At 33.4% G+C, this 21912-nt stretch overlaps 2 protein-coding genes across 2 annotated transcripts; both read right to left on the reverse strand.

Moving 5' to 3' along the window:
- Nucleotides 1-11711: 11711 nt before the first annotated feature.
- Nucleotides 11712-15874, reverse strand: LOC7476854 (beta-galactosidase 15). Its single transcript, XM_024605238.2, has 17 exons — nucleotides 15672-15874; nucleotides 15375-15583; nucleotides 15224-15290; nucleotides 15043-15135; nucleotides 14799-14942; nucleotides 14629-14717; nucleotides 14398-14503; nucleotides 14221-14308; nucleotides 14022-14140; nucleotides 13753-13914; nucleotides 13466-13662; nucleotides 13281-13384; nucleotides 13082-13191; nucleotides 12768-12986; nucleotides 12465-12676; nucleotides 12100-12379; nucleotides 11712-11992 (listed from the first exon to the last, which is right to left on the reverse strand). The coding sequence occupies exons 1-17, from the start codon at nucleotides 15831-15833 to the stop codon at nucleotides 11882-11884; spliced, it is 2472 nt and encodes an 823-aa protein (XP_024461006.2). The 5' UTR covers nucleotides 15834-15874; the 3' UTR covers nucleotides 11712-11881.
- A 2401-nt stretch (nucleotides 15875-18275) lies between these two features.
- LOC7476853 (trihelix transcription factor ASIL2) lies at nucleotides 18276-19849 on the reverse strand. Its single transcript, XM_024605245.2, has one exon. It carries the CDS (start codon nucleotides 19557-19559, stop codon nucleotides 18444-18446), a length of 1116 nt encoding a protein of 371 aa, XP_024461013.2. The 5' UTR covers nucleotides 19560-19849; the 3' UTR covers nucleotides 18276-18443.
- Between the last annotated feature and the right edge of the window lie 2063 nt (nucleotides 19850-21912).

The raw sequence follows: 21912 nt of genomic DNA on the forward strand, positions 1-21912 counted from the left end.
CTCTACATAAAGCTTGTTTTTGCCTTGCTCCCAGAGGTGGAACGATATTTTTTAAGTTTGACTGGTTAGCTTCAAAGTGCATATTATTTTTTGGTAAATTTTTATAAGTTTATTTTAACAAGTTATCACAAAGTTTAATTGATATTTTTTTATTGAATTCTAAATTCTTGAATTTAGAGTTCTTCCGTGAGAATTGGAGCTAGGTTTTGTGAAATTGTTATGGGGTAATGTTGTTAGGGTGAAATAGCATGAAATAGCTTAAAATAATGAGTGATTAGAGAAAAAAACTTGGTAATCTTGCATGTTATAGGGTGACTAGTTGTAAAACAAATTGCGTAAATGATTTTAAACTTGTAGAAAATATATGTTTTGGTGAGAATTGATGTGGATATGATGATCTAAAATGAAATTAATGATCATATCTAGTATTGGTAGAATTATAACAGCATTTTGGCTGAGGATTTTGTAAGATAAATATGTAAGATTGTGTTTTGATTTATGAAAGGGTGTAATTAATGTTGATAAGATGATTTGTGATAGAAATTCTAATGAATAAGGAAAATTAAGACCTCAAGGTCGGTCAAATGAAGAAATTTAGAAAGTTTGGATAATTTATGTATAATTATATGAAATTATAATTAATTATGAGCAATGAAAAGAAGAAATTGGGCAATTATATGTTTTGGAAAATTAAGTTAGTAAACTTACATGAAAAATAATGGAAGTAATGGTCACAAAAATTGAAAATGTTTAGTTCATTATGTGGACCGTACCATGATGAAAATTCTTATAATGAAACTTATAAGTGATGGTTCCTGAGTTTATAAGAATTGATAGTAATTAATTGGTTTTATTTTGTCAGGGAACGTCTCGGCAGCTAGATCATGGAGCAGAGTAGATGTTGGGATCACATACAATAAGTAGGAGTCCTACACCTTGATAATTTTATTTTTAACCATTTGAATTGTTTTAATTGTGATTTTTTAAAATGTGCAATTCATGAATATATATTAAAAATATAATTTTTAAGAACTTCATTAGTTATCCTGAAATATAGAAAGGCTAATGATATCAATGATTTATTGACGTTGCCATAAACATGAAAGGAATAAAAAGACTCAGACTTGATTAATTATTCCTAAAATTAATATGGGAAGGCTAATGATATTAATTCGTTCATTGAAATCCAACATAAAAGAAACAAATGGAATTGGACTTGATGAGTTGTTCCCGAAATATGGGAAGGCTAAAGATGCCAATGAATTTATTGGCATCGACATGTACTAGAAAACTTGATTAGCTATTCAATGGAATGAAAGTTAATGATGTCAAATGGATTCGGTATCGATATACATTTGATTAGTCACACTCAAGGTGATGGCTAATGATATCAATTTGAAATTGATATCTGCATCGAATTAGTTAACCCTAGTTATGAGTGATAAATAATAATATGATGTTAGATGTTGAAAATTGGAATAAAAGATAAAGGAATGACAAGTAAATGGGATACATAAATTTTACTTATTAGCACGAGATAAAAAGAGAGAGAGAGAGAACCTAGCTACATTTTATCTAATGTAATATTATTAGTTAAATTATATCATTTGTTTGTATTTGTTTATTGTGTTTTTCTTAGTTATTTCATAGAAGCCAGAGTATATAGACTTATTTATTAGTTTTGTTTACATAGGCTAGATATTATATGCTCATTTATTACTTGATGAGCTGTTTACATGGCTCTTTATATTTATCTACTTTTATTATTTATGCTAAAAGTTTATATAAATTCTCAACACTTTATAATTAATGTGTTATATAAATATTTGTATGTTATTTTAAATGATTTGCAATTATTGGAAGATGGTTGATGTGGATTGTGATCCAAAATGATTATATCGAGGGATTGAGATCATGAAATATAAGTAAAACAAATATTAAGTTGATAATTTGGAATATTTCATTATAAAGGGAACTTTACTAGAATTTAAGTAAAACTTGTAGTAGAGTACATGATATATATTTAAAAAAAAATCCCATTAATTCCGTATTAAAGTATGTGTCTTTGTCTTGAAAATTTGGGGTTATTACATGTCCTCTCATTTATTTTGTCTTTTAATTATACTCTTTTTCTTTTTACCTGTCTTTATTTGTTTTGGAATTTTTTTTTTAAAAAAGAAGAAGTTACATCCCTTTTAATTTGATTTTGTTTAGTTTTTATATCAAATATAATTCTTATTCTTTTTATTGTTTTTATTATTATTTTCTTGATTTGTTTTTTTCTTTTAATTTTTTTCTTCAACATTTTATTTCCTTTTTTTTCCATATTTGATCCTCGTTCTTTTAATTTTTTTTTATCATTTTCTTAATTTATTTTTTCTTTCAATTTTGTCTCTCAACATTTCATTTCATTTGTTTTTTATCCGATTTTGGTTCTTATTCTTTTAATTGTTTTTTTTACCCTTTTCTTATTTTATTTTATTTTATGACTAAGTCCCTTATTATTATTTTTTATTAGTTTTTATATCAAATTTGGCTCTCATTATTTTGATTAATATTTTTTTTCTTTTTTCTTTTTTGATGGTTGAGAATTTTGTTCAAGATTTCTTTTTCTGTCTTTTATAAGGTTATATCGGTCTCATGATCATGCTTGCTGATTTTGAAGATTTGCTTAATTTAACTTCTGCCTGTTTTTTTTTTATTTCATCATTTAACAATAAGTTATTGAGACTTGAGCTTTTTTTCTTTTCTTTTCTTTAACTAGGGTTATCCTGGATCACGTGTTAGTCAAGTTAACCTGAGTTGCTTCGGATTTTTGTTTAATATATTTTTTTTATCTTTTGATATTGAGTTATTGGGTCTTGAGACTTCTTATTTTATTTATTTTTTTTTATAAAGTTATCTCAAGTTGTAGGTTCGTTAGATTAACCCATAACTCAAGTTTTTTTTCAATTTTTTTTTAATTTAACTTTGTTCTTTTTCTCTAGGTTATTTAAAATAAAAATTTGTTTATCTCAATTTTATTTTGCAGGTGGTGGGTTGGTAGACTGAACTCGTGTTGACTCAAGTTTTTTCTCCTGTGCTTTCTTTTTTAAAAATTTATTAGATGAAATCAGCTTTACTAGGCCCTAAACTTTTTATTTTTTTTTCTACATTAGTTAAATTAACTCAGGTCATTCAAATCTTCATATATTTTTTTATATTAAAAAAAAATAATACACCCCGCGGCGTACCAGAGCAAGAAAATCTAGCAAAAAAACAAAAAGTATTAGTGAAACCACTGCTTATTCGAACACAAAATCGATGTGGAGTTGTGGACTACAATAGTGTTTTCATCTATCCTTTTTTTTTTCCTTCCAATTTTCATTGCTCTTTGCCTGGAAACACGTGTGCATAATAGGCAAAAAAGGACTCGGAGGCCCCGTTTGTTTGCTGGAAAGTAGTTTTTTTTTAGAAAGTGAATTCCAAAAAAGTGAATTATTTTCTTATGTTTGGTAGTGTAATGAAAAATAAGTTGAAAAAAATTTCCAGTGTTTGGTTATGTCATGGAAAATGAGCTGAAAAATAACTTATTAATATTTTATTTTTCTCAAGTTTATTAAAATAATGAGGAATAAATCTTATAAATTAAAAAGTTGAATGAGAATGAAATTGAAAAAAAAAACATAAATTCATAAATTATCTCAAATAAAATAAATAATAATCAAAATAATAGAGATCAAATCTAAAAAATAAAAAAAATAAAAGATTAAAAAATTAAAATAATAATAATTAACATTTCATAAATTATTTCAAATAAAATAAGTAACAATCAAACGAATGAGGATCAAATTTGATAGATAAAAAATTTCAATAAAAAAATGATAAGAGAAAAGCAAATAACAATTATAAAAATGAGGACCAAAGTTAATATAAAAATTAAATTTTAAGAGATGAAATTGAAAAATAAATATTCAAAACAAAATATATATAGCAATCAAAAGTTTGAGAATCAAATTTGATATAATCAACAAATAATATGATATTTTTAAATTTTTCATAACTTCCGAAAAGTGTTTTCCGTCCAAATTTTCTAGGAAAACACTTTTTTGGAAACCAAGCTAAATTTTCATTTGATTGAAAAGTATTTTCCGTTGACCAACTTTTTTAATAGCAAATACATAGAAAATTTTAAAAAATAATTTTTTAAAAAGTAAATTCTAAAAAACAAACATAACTGAAATCACGGCTGCAAATAAGGAGAGAAAAAAGAAGGGGCTGAAAGCACGGCGAGAAAGAAGGAATGGGACAAAGGAAGAAAGTAAGGTCACGTAGGGGTCAGTCTTGCAGAAAACAGGTGTTGAAAATTAGTATGAAAAAGAGGATAATTGAGTTGTAAGAATCAAAACACGTAAACAGAGGACAAGAACAGAGAGACAGAGAGAAGAACAAAGGTTTGGTTGGTTCGGTTCAGACTTCAGAGATTGAAGACAGAACTGGTTCCACCGGAGAAAAAATAAGTAAACAAAAAACGATCTGCTCTCTCTTCCCATTTCCTCTCCCTGCTGAATTTTGGCGACCACCCACACACTGATAGCCTCGATGGATGGCAGCACAACCACCTTTCAATCTCAGAACCTGAAACAGCCCCTCCTCCATTTAACCGAACCCAACGGCTCTTTTTTTATCTGTAACACCATCAATAGCAGTTGCTGAAATAGGAATGTAATAAAATTGATCCTCCATGAACTTGAGAGCATTTTTATGTTTGTTTTCAGGTAATTAAAAAAAAAAAAAAAGGGATTCTTCATCCATGCTCATTCTATGCAGCCCAGAGAACTCTAGCTTTGCTGCCATCATTTGCTGTTTTGCCTACCTCACACGGGCTGCTAGCTTTACATAATTTTGCTCATTGATTAGCTAACTAGTTGTGTTTTTTACATGGTGGAATCTCTCTTTTGCAGGAGAACCTTGAAAGATGAGCTGCTAAGTTTTCGTGCTCTTTTAGCAGCTAGCAAAAAACTGTCTTGGTGTTATCGTTTTAAAATGTTTTCTTGATTATTAAGCAATTAATCAATTTGGTATTGGTTGTCTTTCACCAAAGCCATTTGCATTCTCTCTGATTAAATTAAGTTGTTGGCAAATCCTCCGAATACTCCTTTGTTTCTTCATGTTGGCAATGAACTTAGGGCTGCTTGGGATTGAGATTATGATGATTCAGGTTATTTTTTTAAAATAGAATTTTGATTAAAAATATATTAAAATATTTTTTATTTTATTTTTTATATCAACATATTAAACTATCAAAAAATACATTAAAAAAACATTAATTTATTGTTTTTTCAAGCTAAAAGTATTTAAAACCAAAATCATAAGCTATACCAAACACTTCAAGCCATCACATAAAAACATGACTCCAATATAAGCTATTGTGGTCTTTTTAGTTCTCTACATAAGTGAAATAAAGAAAAATCCAAATAGAGAGATTTCAAAGAATCTAATTTTTGAATTTTTTAAATTATAAAGTCATAATTACAAAAATACTATTATATTAAAGTATTGTTCTTAAAATATTTTTAGTTAATATTTTATTAAGACTGGATATTAATTAGAGTTGTTGAGACTTATACATATTATGTTCTTTTTTTTATAAAAAGAAGCAGTTGTTCTCATAAGTCGAGATATGAGGGATGCCTAAAATTAATATGTAGATGCTTGTCAAATGATATGTACACTAAATTGACCCGCATGAGAATTTCATATAGAAAGATCATTTATGTCTATGGAAAGGTCAACGTAACAGTTGCATAAATGATCCTTAAACTTGAGATAACTAAGTTATCTTAAATAAAAGTGTTATATGTTTTGATCATGCTACATATTATCCTAAACAAGGGTAATAAATGGATAAATATTGGGTGTAACAAACTATATGGAGGTATTTAAGTAATCAAGAGAGAATTCATCATCTTAGGTGAATTAAGAGAAATATTTCATTTATTCTCAAATTGTAACAAATATGATATGACATAATAGACATACTCCATGATATAATGTTTAAATCAAAACATTAGTGATGAATGAATAATAATTACACTAAGAAACTAGTCACTGAAAGGTTAAGTCAAATCACTTATGACTTTTCTAATATTTGAAGGTTCATAACAAGTTGCTAGATATTGTATTTGATCTTCAAATATAAATCAATCAATTATTAAATTTTGTTTAATTTATTTAAAATTGTGATTTATATTTGAACCAACTTGTTAAGGAGCCTAATAGGTCACACACATAAGATGCATTGATTAGAATTATTATTTTGAGAGAAGATGCTAGAAACCCTGCAGCTGCCTTGGACCTTGACTCCCTTGTATTGGCCCAGATTGCAAGCCCAGTTTATGGTAGTGGATCTCAAAGCCCATCTGACGTTCTCTCTATTTCATTTGGATCAAACAATGATTTAGCCCTTCAATCAACATACAATCCTCAGGCCATAGTAATTCTGGAACCGCAGCACATGAATCACCCAGTTATTTTACACTCTGATGCAAACACAAAAGAGAGTGCAATTGCTCTATCTGCAAAAACAAGAAGGAAGTTGCGACGTACAAAGATGATTACAGCTGATGGAAGTTTGAATGAAACAGTTAATACGAGTGAGATGGATACTGAGGACTCAACAATACAGAGGTGTAACAGGAGGAACTTGCTAGCTCATGACGAAAACAATAAATCTTCTGAGGGTGATGAGGTTTGTTTAATGCTGGAAATAGGAGAGGTTTTACAGATTGAAAAACCTCACAATTTAGAGGACTTCACATCCTATATAAATCAGCAAAGGCGTAAAGAGAAGGCTGATTGGGAAGCATCCCAGTGAGCAGATGTTCCTCTTTGTTCTGTAAGGATTTTAAATCTCTTTTCTTATGCAGATTCTTTCATGGAATTCTTGTGGTTTGGGGTTAGCTAGAAAGAAGAGGACAGTTTCAAAGTTAATCAGGGATTTTGATATAGAGGTTTGTTTTTTGTTTGAAACTAAGTTACAAAGTTACTCAGACAGATTGGTTTTTCAATTATGGAGCGTCAATAATGTTTCTTGGTTTGGTAATGAGGCTGAAGGTACTAAAGGGGGCATTCTGGCTATGTGGGATAACTCTAAGTTTGCGGTATCATCAGTGGAGTATGGTCATGGTTGGATCGGGTTATTTGGGCAGAATGTCTTGACAGGCTTCTCAGGGGCGGTGGTAGGTGTTTATGCCCCTTGCAATCAAGCTGACAGACTTCTTCTTTGGAAGGACCTTCGTATTCTGAAGGCTGCTTTTGAGTGTCCTTGGTTTTTAGCAGGTGACTTCAATGAAACTATGTTGCGAAGTGACAGAAGCAGTGGCTTCATTAACAAGGTGGGTTCAACGGCTTTTAGACTTTTTATTGATGATTGCAACCTAATCGAGTACAACATGTCAGAGGGTCTATACACCTGGTTTCGTGGGGGATCCATGAGTAAACTAGACCGTATTTTTTCTAGTCCTTGTTGTCATTTGCAATTCCCCATTTTGTCTCTTCGACGGCTTCCAAGAGGGTTCTCTGATCATTGCCCTTTAATCCTAGGGGTTTCACCTGCAGAAAAAGGTTGGATTCCTTTCAAATTCATGGATTGTTGGCTCCATCATCCAAATTTTAAAGATATCGTAAAGGGTATATGGGATGAAGCTTGCAATGAATTTTCAGGTCAGTTCAAGCTCATTAAGAAGCTCAGCTTTATGGCAACTTGGCTCAGACAGTGGAATAGGGTTGGTTTTGGGCATCAGGAGACTGCTTTGTCATTGATCCAAAGCAATATTTCAGATATAGAAAAGAAATCAGAGTATGGGCAATTATCTACTGCAGAGCAGAACTCGCTTGATTCATTGATCAAGAATCAGTGGCAATGTAACCTGCATATAGAAAGCATGTGGCGTCAAAAGTCTCGCCAAATTTGGTGTCGCCTGGGCGATCGCAACACGCGTTTCTTCCACCTAGTTGCTAACTTCAGGAGGGCTAAAAACCATCTCCTGAAAGTGATTCATAATGGTTCTGTTGTTGAAGGTTTACCGGTCATAAAAGATGCGGCAGTTAACTTCTTCTCCAACTTATTCAGAAGTCATGATAGATTCCGAATTGGTTTAGGGCCTGTTGGTTTTAAAACACTCTCGGCTTCTTCTTCAGCTAGCTTGGAGCGAGATATCACTTTGGAAGAATTAAAGCAGAGTGTTTGGGATTGTGATGGGAGCAAGAGTCCGGGTCCAGATGGTTTCAATTTCAAATTCTACAGGCTTGCTTGGAATTTCATTGCAGATGATCTGTTAGACCTGGCCAAAAATTTCTTCAAAACAGGTAGGCTTCCAAAAGGAGTCAATCATGCTTATGTTCATTTAATTCCGAAGATAGCTTCCCTAGTTGGCTTCAAAGACTTCAGGCCTCTTAGTTTGATTCATGGCATTTACAAGATAATGGCTAAGGTTCTTTCTAGCCGTCTGAAAGCGGTTATGCATGACCTTATCAGTGAGAATCAAACAGCTTTCTTGGCAGGGAGGCAAATAATTGATGGGTTTTTGGTTGCCAATGAAGCAGTTCATTCCTTGAAAAGACACAGAGTGTCGAGCCTTATCTTTAAGGTGGATTTTCACAAAGCTTTCGATAGTGTGAAGTGGGATTATTTAGAGCAGGTTATGAGGCATATGGGTTTTGGTGAAAAATAGATTAATTGGATCAACACTTGCATCTCCACCGCAAAATTATCAGTGCTGATTAATGGATCTCCTTCTAAGGAATTCTTGATGGGCCGTGGGATTCGCCAAAGTGACCCCCTTTCTCCATTCCTTTTTCTAATAGCAGCAGAGGGATTATCTGTTTTGTTTCAAAGAGCAGCTTCAAATGATCTTTTCAAAGGTATCCCTTTTGGAGATAGCTTTTGCCTCAGTCACCTACAATATGCAGACGACACTTTAATCTTCATGCCTGCTAATCTTCATATGGTCAAAACAGTTAAAAGGATCCTGTTGTGGTTCGCTATTTGTTCAGGTTTGCACATTAACTTCCATAAAAGCTCTTTAATTGGCATAAATGTTGGGGAAGAAACTTGTGCTAGTATGGCATATTCAGTCTTTTGCAGATTTGATTTCTTGCCTTGCTCTTATCTAGGCATGCCTTTAGGATCCAATCCTAAAAGATTGTCTACATGGAAGCCTATTATTGAGAATTTCGGATGAAAGTTGAGCATGTGGAGAGGTCGTATGCTTAGTATGGCAGGACGTATCTGCCTAATCAAAAGTGTCTTGATTTCATTGCCAGTATATTATATGTCTTCTTTTCTTATGCCGAAAGGTGTCTGTAATTTACTAACATCTATTCAACGAAGATTCTTGTGGTCTGGAGTGGCAAAGCAAAAGAAAATTTGCAAGGTACAGTGGCGTATTGTTGTGAAAGCTAGAAAAGAAGGAGGCCTCAGGTTGGGTTCTTTAATGTCAAAAAATATTTCCATGCTTTTCAAATGGATATGGAGGCTAAACTTACCAGACCATGCCTTATGAAAACAGGTAACAACCCATTTTTACTCCCCAACTTTCGAGAATGGAATCCAAAAATTGCATGGTCATATTTCCCCATTTTGGAAAGACGTTTTGTCAATCTTGGATTCAAACAGTGTCATCGGCTTAGTATTACGTGAAAACATTAAATTCAAGATTGGAGATGGATCCTCCATCCTTTTCTGGTCTGACGTGTGGATAGGATCAAATGTTTTACGTAGCATTTTCCCTAAGCTTTACCAAATTTCTACTTTTCGGAATTGTTTGGTTAATGAGATGGGTCAATGGGTGAATGATCAATGGCGATGGAATTTGGTTTGGCGTAGGAAGCTCTTATCTTATGAAGAGCAACAATACCATCATTTGCTCTCAATGCTGGAGCCAACGATAATTCGATAAGGAAAAGATGACAAACTTATATGGTCATGTAATTCTGATGGAAGCTTCTCAGTTAAATCGTGTTGCACCCTAATTGACAATACTTCCTCTGCGACTGATAGAGTCTTCGAAGCCAATGTTCGGATTAAAGGGGCCCCTCCAAAAGTTCAGGTGTTTCTCTGGTTGGCAGTACAGGACAAAGTTAGTACAAGAGCTTTTCTCCATCAACGGACTGTTTTGTCTGCCACACAAGCTTCATGTGTCTTTTGCAGCTCAAATTTGGAAACCTCAGAGCATCTTTTTATACATTGTAACTTTTCTAGGAGTGTTTGGATGAAAGTTTTGGATTGGTGGGGTATCCAATGTTGTTTACCGAGAACAATTGACTTGCTGCTTCTGCAGTGGCCCGAAATGGTACATGGCAAATTCCAAAGATCAGCTTGGAGATTAATTTCAAGTAGTACTATTTGGGGTATATGGTTGCTGAGGAACAAAATTGTTTTTGAGGAGGGAACTATAAACTTGTTTGATTGTTTCTCCACCATCCTTCATCGGGTTGCTATTTGGTTGCATTCTCAAGATTTAAACTTCAATTATACAGGAAATGACCTCTTAAGATCTTCTGATGGCATCAAATTATGGTGTAATAAGAAATCTTAGGTAGTCTTCTTGTTGTTTGCTGTAGTAGATCAGTTTTTTTTTTTTTATCTCTTGTATTTCTTTTTGGCTATTCGCTTTATGGCCTTCTCAATATACTCTCGATGATTATCAAAAAAAAAAATCAAGTGTGACTTGATTGTGAATAAGTTTTAAAAATTAAGGATTAAAGTATTATTTATACAGGGAATTACAATTCTCGATCTAGAAAAATCAAGTAGGGTTTGATTAAATAATTTTTTAAAATTATCCTAAAATATATGAGATATTATCAAATGAGCAAATTGATATAATATCATTTATAGGGTTTTTACGTTTCCTTATAAATTAATAGAATATTATATCTTGTATTTTATGTATATAAACTATATAAATTACAAAACACCTAATATATATATATATAAAAGTTAGTATTCAAAGGAATAGTAATTTTTTTTCTAAAAAGATTTAGAAGATTTTTCATTAATAATTTGTGTGAATTATCATAAAAACTGAACACTATGTTTTGTGATATGCTAAAGTAATTTATGATAGCCATTGAAGCTGGCATTTAATGGATAGTAGAGATGGAAACCAGTCAACAATCAAGAATCAAGCGATGAATACTTCATGCCCATTTCTTTATTCACATAACATTCACATAAACCTACTCCTTGCAGATTATTATCATATATATACACAGTAGCACCAAGCCAAAATATATTCAACCTATTTCTCCCCAAAACACAGTAGAGATGTTGCCCACAACACTGAAATCCTAGCAGTTCCTTACCCTTAACCCGCTCTAGCAACAACATCCCTTATCCCAGAGAACTTCCCGGCACTAATTTGGAGTAATTAATAACCCTGCCGTGCTCCATATCTATTGCACAGCATAGATGTTGCGTAACAGAAGACAGCTTGAAGGTTGGGGGATTAGGGAGAAGATTTCAAAATATTAGTGAAAGAGGCTGCAGCTAGCTAGAAAATGAAGAGGGTCCGGCCAACGTCATGTTATGATTTCATTTCTTAACAAGTTTCAAGATATGTGCTGTGCGTGTATTCTCTTTTGCCAGAAAGTTTATTTCTAATGGCAGATAAATGTTAAAAACAATAAAAAGAATATATAATTGGGGGGAAAAATGAGACTGGAGATAAAAATCTAAATAATACCACTGAGAAAACGAAAAACCCTTGTTCAATAGAGAGAACTAGAAATAAAAAACCCTAACAAAACGAAAAAAATCCACATACGTACCAATGCAAAAACTAAGAACATTGTTCAATAAAGAACACTAATAACAAAAAAAAAAAAAAAAAAAGCCCTAACAAATAGCCTCCACAGCAAGGGTCTTAATGACATCGTCACCACAGGTAGTCGAGCCAAATGTATCTTCAGAAACATCAATGGTGCAAGACTCCTGGCCAACACATGCCTGTAAGAAATAAAAAAGATAAATTAATATTCGATTATTTGTTCGAACACTCAGTTGTAACAATCAACAAAACAAGCAAAACCTAGAGGTAAGATCGATTTAATTACCTTTTGGACAATAGATAAGGCATCATTCGAGGCTTCACAAGTGCCCTTCGAAAAAGATCCGCATGTCCCTAGTGGATTGCCGAAGCTGGCGAATTTAATTGCAGAAATTGGCCTTCCTTGGCATGAGAGCTCGATTTTCTTCTTCTCCTCAGCATTGACGCATGCTGATCCGATTGCAGTAGTTTGGAAATTAACCGAAGAAGGGTCTCCACCAAATTCCTCGAACAAGACCAAAGTGTTATCACCTTCGTTGTTAAGGAAGGATCTAGGAACATGATACCTGTAGAGAATGAATAGAACAAGACATCAGATCATAGTCACAACAAAAAATCATATAAAAAACAGTTCTTAAAAAAAACTATTACCATCTTTGAGTTGGTTTGCCACAATTGGTTACACATTTGTTGTTATCGTAGGAACCTCGATAATCGCATGGATCAAGACTGCATCCATCCTCAGCAATGAAACTTGGCCAGTATCGACCAATGCTGTTACCATTAACCCAAGCTAGACCTTTTCCCAGGCCAAGTAAATCCACCACAACTGGATCTGTTCCCAGAGGAGCTTTGAAGGTAGCCTACAAAAATAAAAATAAAAAACATATATATATATATATGAGCATGCATGAAGCTACATGTAATTAATAGATCATTAGGGTTAAGATTTACCTTATACCACGTAAACATCTTGTTCGTGGGGTAATTATCTTGTTGCCATTTCGAAGAATCAGAGCTATAAAGGTTTTGACGCAAGCCTTCCAATCCAACCTTATAGGACCATTTGTGTGAAGATAAATCTTTAATTATTATTTCATCGTCATGGTATCCAACAAGCTCCACAGGGCCACGAACACCAGCTTGTGTCAAGTCAAAATTAGCACCATAGTTCTACAGAATAATTAAAAAAAAACGTTAATTAGATGACTAAATAATCAAGAATTTCACTTCAATAAATGATTATATAGATTGTTAAGATTAATTACCGCAAATCCAACCGTAGCACTGAGCAAAGTAATGGTGTTTTTCCCCTTGTTTAATTTTATTTGTTGCTCGAAAACATAATCGAAAACTCCATACTTAGCCCATTGAGAACCTAATAATAAAAAACAACAATGTTAGCATCCTAATTAATATATAAAATATATAATAAACCCTTTTAAATAAGAAGAATTTGGTTGTTACCTATAAATTCCCCATTAACAAATACATGAAGTACTTGACCACTGCCTGTAATCCGAAGAGTCATATTGTCCCCCCAGATGGGATCATCTTCCTTAAGACTCACACTGTAAATTCAAAATAATTAATTAGGTAATTAATTAGATATTAATTAACGAATAATATTAAAATAAGAACAGAAAGTATACCTTGTCATGTAGAAGAGATAATCACTCAGATCATTTGCCGCATCTTTCTGGTCAAGAATCTGATTAACCGAGACCTCTCCTTTTCCAAAAAGAATCGATTTATCGTTCGTCTCGGGCCTCCATGACCATGTAAGAGCAGCGGGCTCATCCTCAGCAACATTTTTTTTCTTCACCATCACAGATGTTTGAGCTGAAACCTAACAATATTAATTATAAACAATTGTTAAATAAAACTTGAAAAAGAATATTTAATAAACTACAGATTTATATAAATTAATCCCATTTACCTTAGCCGTATTGTACACCACATCTTGACAATCAGGCAGTATACTAACAGACCATGCTGGCACTTCATAGTCTAAGCCTTGAAAATTGATTGTTGTGTCGTTTCTAGAGTCTGTATTGGTCAAAAAGCAGCTCGATCCCTTCTCAGTTGAATAAATAGTGCCCTGATAAATAAATAAATAAATATACAATAATGTTAACATAATATATATTAAGCTTAAATGTTTCTAATTAATTAAATCCTTGATAATAAAGAAATTATAATACAAACCGAGACAGAATTGCCAAAGTCAACTGAGGAGATGTTCCCTCGTGTAAGAGTATCTTCCATGGAGTGCAACACATCATGAAGCTCCTTCAAATGCCCCCATTTTGGTTGATTCAGATTCCCTATTAAAATCATATAATATATGATCATGATAATTATAATAAAACAAATAATAATTTATTACTATTAAATAGTTTATTACCATATTCATCTAGCGGTGCATCATAATCATAAGATGTAGTGATATATGGACCGCCGGCTGTTCTACCGAAATTGGTTCCACCATGATACTAAGATATATAATAAAATATGTTAGCAAATTAATTATTATTGTGATTAACAAAACAAAGATTAACGAAATTGTTAGATTTAAACCAACCATATAATAGTTTTGAAAAGTGCCTCCAAGTTGGTAAAATCTTGCTACAGAAAAAGCAAGATCCTCAGCAGTTCTGTGTGGATCTTTACCACCCCAGCTCTTAAACCTAAAGAAATCAATTTTAAGAATTAAATAAAATAAAATTTAATTACTATTGGGTTTATATGTCAAACAAGAAATTAAAACAAAGTTTAAATATTAAAAATAAATAAATAAAAACATATGAGTTACCAGCCGGTCCAATTCTCAGTCCACATTTTAGGACTAGTTGGCCTATTAGGAGTGAATTGGTCACAGTACCAGCCATTGCATGTGTTGATCTGGTAACAAAAATCAATCACAGGAATTAAATAAAATAAAAAAATAATTAATAAATTTAAGAAGAAAAAAAAAAAGAGTACCATCGGTTCTGGAGCATCGGACTGCTGGCACATGAGCCATGGAACTCCAATGTGAAGTGACTGAGCCATGTTTGCACACCATTCAATATACGCCTTCCCTTCATCTCCATAAGACGACATGACGTTGCCATATTCGTTCTCAATCTGGAAACAATTTAATTTGTCAATAAAGAAGAAGAATAATTAATGAGTTTATTTAGGATTTAAAATAGAAAATATATATTAAATAAATAAAAAAATGTACCTGGGCAAGAATAACAGGACCTCCTTGTGATGCAAAAAGATTCTCTTGCTTCACCATATTAACTATCAATGTAGTGAAATTCCTCATCTCATTCTGAAGATAAAAACGAATTAAATTAATTATAATAAATGATTAGTTGTAGTAAATACTATAATTAAGACTTAAATCACTATTTTCTTACCATGAAAACATCATTAGCAGTTCGCATCTGAACACCAGGCATGTTATGCAACCATACAGGGAGCCCACTGAGCAATAAAAATTAAAAAAATTATAAAAAAATAAAACAGGAATTCAATTAAATAAAAAAAACAAAAAAAACTACTACACACCCATAATTCCATTCAGCACAAACATACGGTCCAATACGAAGAACAGCATAGAGCCCTTCATCTTGGATTGTCTTAAGAAACCTTATAAGGTCCAGGTTGCCACTGAAATCATATTCCCGACGAGCAGGTTCATGAGAATCCCAGAAAACATAGGTTTCAATGGCGTCCAGTCCACCTTCCCTGGATTTCTTAACCAAATCCGGCCACATCTATAAAATTCAAATATAAATTATTAAGTTGAACATATATATATATACACATACACTGGGATTAATAAAAAAATATAAATAAATATACCTGGGCAGTGCTCCTGGGATAATGGATTGAACCAGACACCAGAAGCCTATGTTTGCCATCGATGATGATTGCTCTGCCATCGTAGGTAACCTTACTAGCAGTAGCCCAAGGAGCGAGCGTGAAAAAGAAAAGGGTGGCGAGCAATACCTTTGAAGGATGCATTTTTTTTTTTTTTTACCGGTAAGCAAAAGCAGAGTGAAAAATAATGTATTTTATGCTTGAATTTATAGGAGCATGTATCTGTTAGTTGAGATTTACTCAATCTAAAATTCATCATTGATCTTATATGTTTTTAAATAGATATATTTTATTATAAAATTTGATCTCCTTACGTGTCTTTTATTCTGTAAAATATTTTATTTTATTCTAAAATCCAATCATAATTAATTATCTTTTATTTTATGTATTTGAATTCTGTTTCAGTTTGTGTTTAAGTTTAATTCTAAAATTAATTAAGTTTAAGTTTAACTCTTCTAGCTTAGGTGGAAGTAAACTATATATATATATATATAAAAAATAAGTAAATAACATATGATTTCAAATAATAGAATGTTTTCCTTTTATTCTATGTATATTTCTTATCCAAAATATTATTACATTAATTTATCTTTTATTCACAGCAATTATCTCTTTTGGTCAAAGATTTAGTCTCGTTTTTTAAAAATATTTGAATCCACGTTAACTATTCTCACTCCATGCAAACAAACTCTATCCTCTTATCCATTTAATAAAAATAAAATAAAATCCACATAATTAAAAAAAAATGGAATATTTTGCTTTTATATTTGGTTTCTTTTTCATTCCTCATTTCCTCCTTCCTTTAATTTTCTTATTTCGTAATCGTGATTGAGATTTTTAAGAAAATAATTTTCTTGTTTTATTATTAAATATAAAATCGAATTATGATTTTAGATGCTAGTTTTCTAATCAAATTGGGCCGCTCAAGAATTGCGAAAAAACCCGCACCTCCTCGGCTTATTTTCAAGAAACTATAGAATCCTGGAGCTTAGCTAATCAAAACAGCACCACCGCCACCACCGGCCTTTCCGGGGGAGGTTTTTGGTGGGACAAGGAACTGCTCTTAGAGCTTGGGTTGGGTTTTGTAAAGAAAGTAGGATTAGAACTCATATTTGCCAGTAAGACTTGTAATATCACAAGCCCATAAGGATGTCATTCACCACAATGCTTCAAGAGTGATGGCTCAATTGAAAATTATTTGGTGTTTATAGGATTATTTAATATTTCTTTATTAATTTACATAGATGAGGGCTGGTTTGTTATAAGTTCCATTAAAAAAAAAAAAAACCTTAATTATATAAAAAAAAAAACCTCTCAAAATCATTATTTTTTATTCATTCCAGAATCAATTTATCTAAAGGCTAACATATATATATATATATATATATATAAGAGAAAACCCTAATAATATTGAATAAAAAAATAAACTGATAAGTGATAACAGAATTAGTATAACAGCCATAATATGCAGCATGACAAGAAACCACAAGCCACCATGTAGAATATCACATGTCAACTGGGATTTTAATGCGAGACAGAACAGGGCAGGCATTAGACCACCATAAGAATCGACAAGGACGATTGCAGTAAGCAGAAATGGTGCCCGGACACCAGATAATGGCAGCAGTTGAAATGATGCCAAAAACCCTAGGATGCCGCAGGAGTCAGCAACTCCCCATATGACACCGGAGGATAAATAAAAAAAACAGCAGTCCTATAACATCAGGAAGCCAGAGAAAAGGACGTCCGTATGACATCGGGAGCCCAGAAGCAGCACGTAACACCAAAAGACAAGAAGGTAGCAGCTAGCCATAAAACATCAGTACCAAATCACCATTGAAGGGCCATTGCAGCTCCTTACTGATACAACAGATTCTCCTACAGGCTGGAAGAACCGGAGGGAGGTGGTGGGGATCTATAGGGAGGAAGCAAGAAGAGAGAGGGGAGGGAGAAGAGAAGACGGTGCTGAAAAGAGAGTTATTTACCACCTGATGGGCCACTCTGACACTGCTCTCACTACCATTCTCTTAATAGACTCTATTCAGCTAAAATTAGTTATTCTGCTGCTATATAAATACTCAATCAACAGATTTAACAGAAAATAAAAACCAGGCAAGCAGAGGGATGAGACGAAGGGTTCGGAACCAAATCAAGTGAGGATGCTGCTGAAAGATTTAAAGCAGTGGGGACTATAGCAACAGAACTGGTCCCTAGATCTTCAAAATGATGCGTGTAACAAGCAATAAGCAAAAAAGCAGACACCTTGAAATGCAAGCTACACATAAGCTATGTTCACTGTCTTTCTAAGACAAGCCATGAAAGAGTAATCAAGCAAGTAATCTTTGCAAAGTGTAAGCTACAAACAAGTAATTGGTGCCGGTTTGGGAATCACCAACCTTTGGCTATTTTCTTACCTTCCATGGCTTTTCGTTCAAAAGCAGAATTCCAAAACTTTTGGTAATACTTACAAGCTAATATCACAGCCCTTCCACGCATGATTTTACAGTTTGAATTTGTAGCTTTCGAGAAGACACGGCCACAGCTAAAAGCCATAGCTTTCCCAAACGGACCCTAAGAATCACATCATTTTACCCCCAACATTAACAGAAATTTTATTCCTTTCATGTAAATTAAACATCATAAACATTACAAATTTCCATCCCTAATGGTGCATTTTCACCTACAAAACACACAAACCTAATAAGACCTAAAACTCTATAAATTAACACTAATCAACAACAACTCTTAGTCCACTTAATTATCACTATCACTATTGTTAACATTATTGCTAGCAGTAATATTGTTACCGGTATGGTGGTGGTGGTGGTGGTGGTGGTGATTGCCGCTAGCACTCCCTCCCTTTCTCCCATTCTTCAACTGCGAAATCTCCATCTGTGTCTGCATAAAAAACTGCATCCTTTGCAACTCCAACTCTTTCGCGAACTTCATCCTCGTCTTCTCCATCTCCACCACTTGCTGCAACTTGGCAGTCTCAGCTTGCTCATAAGCTTCCCCAAACTTCAACATTGCTTGCGTCAACATCCTAATCGAATTCCCCCACCCTCCTTTCTTTTCCTTCCCTCCTCCTCCTCCTTTCCCACCCACTTCCCTCTCCACCACCACTCTTCTCTTCTTCTGCGGCGGAAAACTACCATCCTCTTCCTCCTCCTCTTCCTCCTCCTCCTCCTCCTCCTCTTCATCCTCGTCGTCGTCGTCGTCGTCCTCATCCTTACCCCATTTCCGGATCCGAGCCTTCATATTCTGATTCCTCCTGAAATGATACTGGTTAGTCCCGCCCCTCCTACTACTACTCCGAACCCTAACAGGAATCGCAACTGGAAATTTACTACCACTAGCAACAGCAGGAACCCTCGCAGTAGACCCAATTAGTCTATCCAAAGGATCAAAAAAAGGCCAAGAACTTACCCCACCGCCAGAAGCCATTTTCGCTTTCTCCAATTTGTACTTCTTCTTCACAGTATCAATTCTATTCTTACATTGGATATCAGTTTTCGCAGATTTTGAATAATCTTCTCTGCTACTTACAATTTCAGCCACATCTTTCCAGTGCTTCTGCTTCAAGTTCCCTCTGCTCAACTCTAAATACCTTTCTCCCCAAGCATCAATCAACACGGCCGTGGCTCCTTCGCTCCAGCAATCCTCTCTTCCTCCTCCTCCGCTTCCGTTCGCTTTCGACTTCATCGGCAAAACAAGTGCTAAGCTGTTGTCAGTCTGCTGTGGCGGCGGGGTTGGAGGCACGGTGGCGGTAGCGGGAACAGTCACGGTGATTCTTCCGTCCGGTGGTGACGGTGACGGTGAGGAAGACTCGGTGGTGTTTGAGTGTGACTGTATATCATCATCATCATCCATGACGGAGAGTCGGTGAGATCAACGGTCAGATCTGTTTTCTAGATTCTGGTAAGAGAAAGAGAGTGAGTGAGAGAGAGAGAGAGAGGAGGAGATGGTTTTTTAGGTGTTGGGTTTTTGATGGATGACGGGAAAGTAAACGGTGACGGTGAGGAAGTGACACGTGGTGGGAGAAGGATGGAAGAGAAAGGTTGAGGTGGAGGAGTGTGATTGGGGAGGAAATAAATTCCGTCACCGGCAAGGATGGAAGTGGGACTGGGGATTGTGTTGCCGGCTTGCAAGGTGAAAGCACGTGTGTATGCAACTACCATGCTTTGTCAAAAGGGATAAAAATCATTTATGGTCCCTAAAACGTTTACATCTGTTCAACTCAGCTCCTTTACTTCTTTTTGTCAATTTGTTGACTAGTTTTTCTATAACTCAATTTGGTGTACATGAATAGTTAGGGACTTAATCGTTGAAAGAAAGGTATTCAAATTCATAACAGAACAAAGTAAAAGTACTATTCAACCAAATTGTAATATTTAAGGGATCGTTTTTACCTTACATGTCAATTTTGGTTTGACAATATTTTTTTTTTTTTTAAGTGGACGTGGTTTCTAAAATTAACCTTAGTCAATTAACGTGTCACATGATCAGGGGTGATTATTTTTTGTTCGGTTTGGTTTTTATCAAAAAAAATAATTAAATTGAAATTTTTCAAAAAAAACCGAAACCGATTTAAACCGGCCGGTTTCAGTTCGGTTCGATTTTTTTAGGATAAAAACCGGTTCAGAGCGGTTTCGCTCGTTTTTTCCGGTTTTTTTTGTTTGGGTTCGATTCGGTTTGGTTTTTTTATTTTTAGGCTTATAAAACCGAAACCGAACCGAACCGATCAGTTTTTTCAAAATTTTAATCTGTTTAATCGGGTTTTTTTCACGATTCAGTTTTTTTGGTTATTTTTTTTCCGATTTTCTCGGTTTTTCGGTTTTTTTGCTCACCCCTACATATGATAGACTTTATCCTCGAACGATCGCCTGAAATGACTTGTCTCCTTTTCACTTCATACTTCGAAGATTAAAAGAAAAGCTAATTCGCATGGGAAAAATATTGTACATTAGGTGTAATTTACTATGGATTACAATAGTAGAATTATGTTCTTGTCCCTAATAAAAAAAACATTTATAACTAGCCTATAGGGGTAGATTAGTATTTTTATTGGGTTCATTTTGTCACTTTTCAATTGTTGAGGGGCATCTATATATAGTGGATTTACTTTAGTACCCTTAAAAGCAATTTTTAACTTAATTATATTCAAAGGCATTGTTTGTTTTATACTTTTTTTTAGAATAGTGCAATAATTCTATCACCCTTAAAAGGACAATGCTCAAAGCATCTTGCAGGGGCCAATTCTTCATTTCATGATGGTTAGCAATAGCTTTTTGGTCTTCAGGGTGATGTTGTCTTTTGACACGTAAAAAAAATAAAAAGTTGTTGACGCATATGTTAGCCACTCCGTTGTTTTTGGATGGCACATGTAGATGACTGCAGTGGTGGAAAAAGATGTTCTTTCATGCCATTGGATGCTTCTCGTCGTTCTCTTCCTTCCTAGATAGCGTGTGTATGATGATGATATCTGACTTGGTGTCGGTTTGCTTTTTTTTTCCCCTTCATTTCTCTTATATGTCTCGGTTTTCGCATTGCCCATAAAAACAAGCACAACAAACTTTGAACTTCTTTTCTTTTCAGATTCAGCCCATGTTTTACTTGTTTTATTTGTAAAAATCACTTCAAATTAAAAAGTTTTTTCAATTTTATCCTTTGTAAGTTCATCTCTGGAATTTGATCCCTACTCTTTTAATATTTTTTTTCAGATGGCTTGTAGATTTTATTTGTTTCTTGGGATCTCAACCACATTCTTTTTTTTTCTTTGACTCTTTTGTCAAAGTTTTTATAGTTTTTAATTTTATCCTTCAAAACAAATTTGTGATTTTTTTCAATAATAATAATATTTATTTCAATTTGGCCTTTCTTCTTTTGATTTTTTATTTGTTTTCTTTGCCATTTTATCAAAATTTTTATGGTTTTTAGTTTTATCCTTCAAATCAAGTTTATGATTTTTTTCATAATAATAATAATAATTGTAGTTGTTGTAATAATAATGATGATGATAATGATAATTATACTATTAATAGTGATGATAATATTGATGATAATAATAGTTTATTATGATAGTAATGATGGTGGTGGTGATGATGATTATAATAATAATAGTGGTGGTAATAATAATTATAATTAAAATAATAATAGTAATAATAATGATGAAACCAATAATAATGCTAATAATAGTGATAATAATTGTAGTGAATGTAGTAGT

This window comes from Populus trichocarpa, chromosome 1 (assembly GCF_000002775.5).
Source record: "Populus trichocarpa isolate Nisqually-1 chromosome 1, P.trichocarpa_v4.1, whole genome shotgun sequence".
NCBI lineage: Eukaryota > Viridiplantae > Streptophyta > Magnoliopsida > Malpighiales > Salicaceae > Populus > Populus trichocarpa.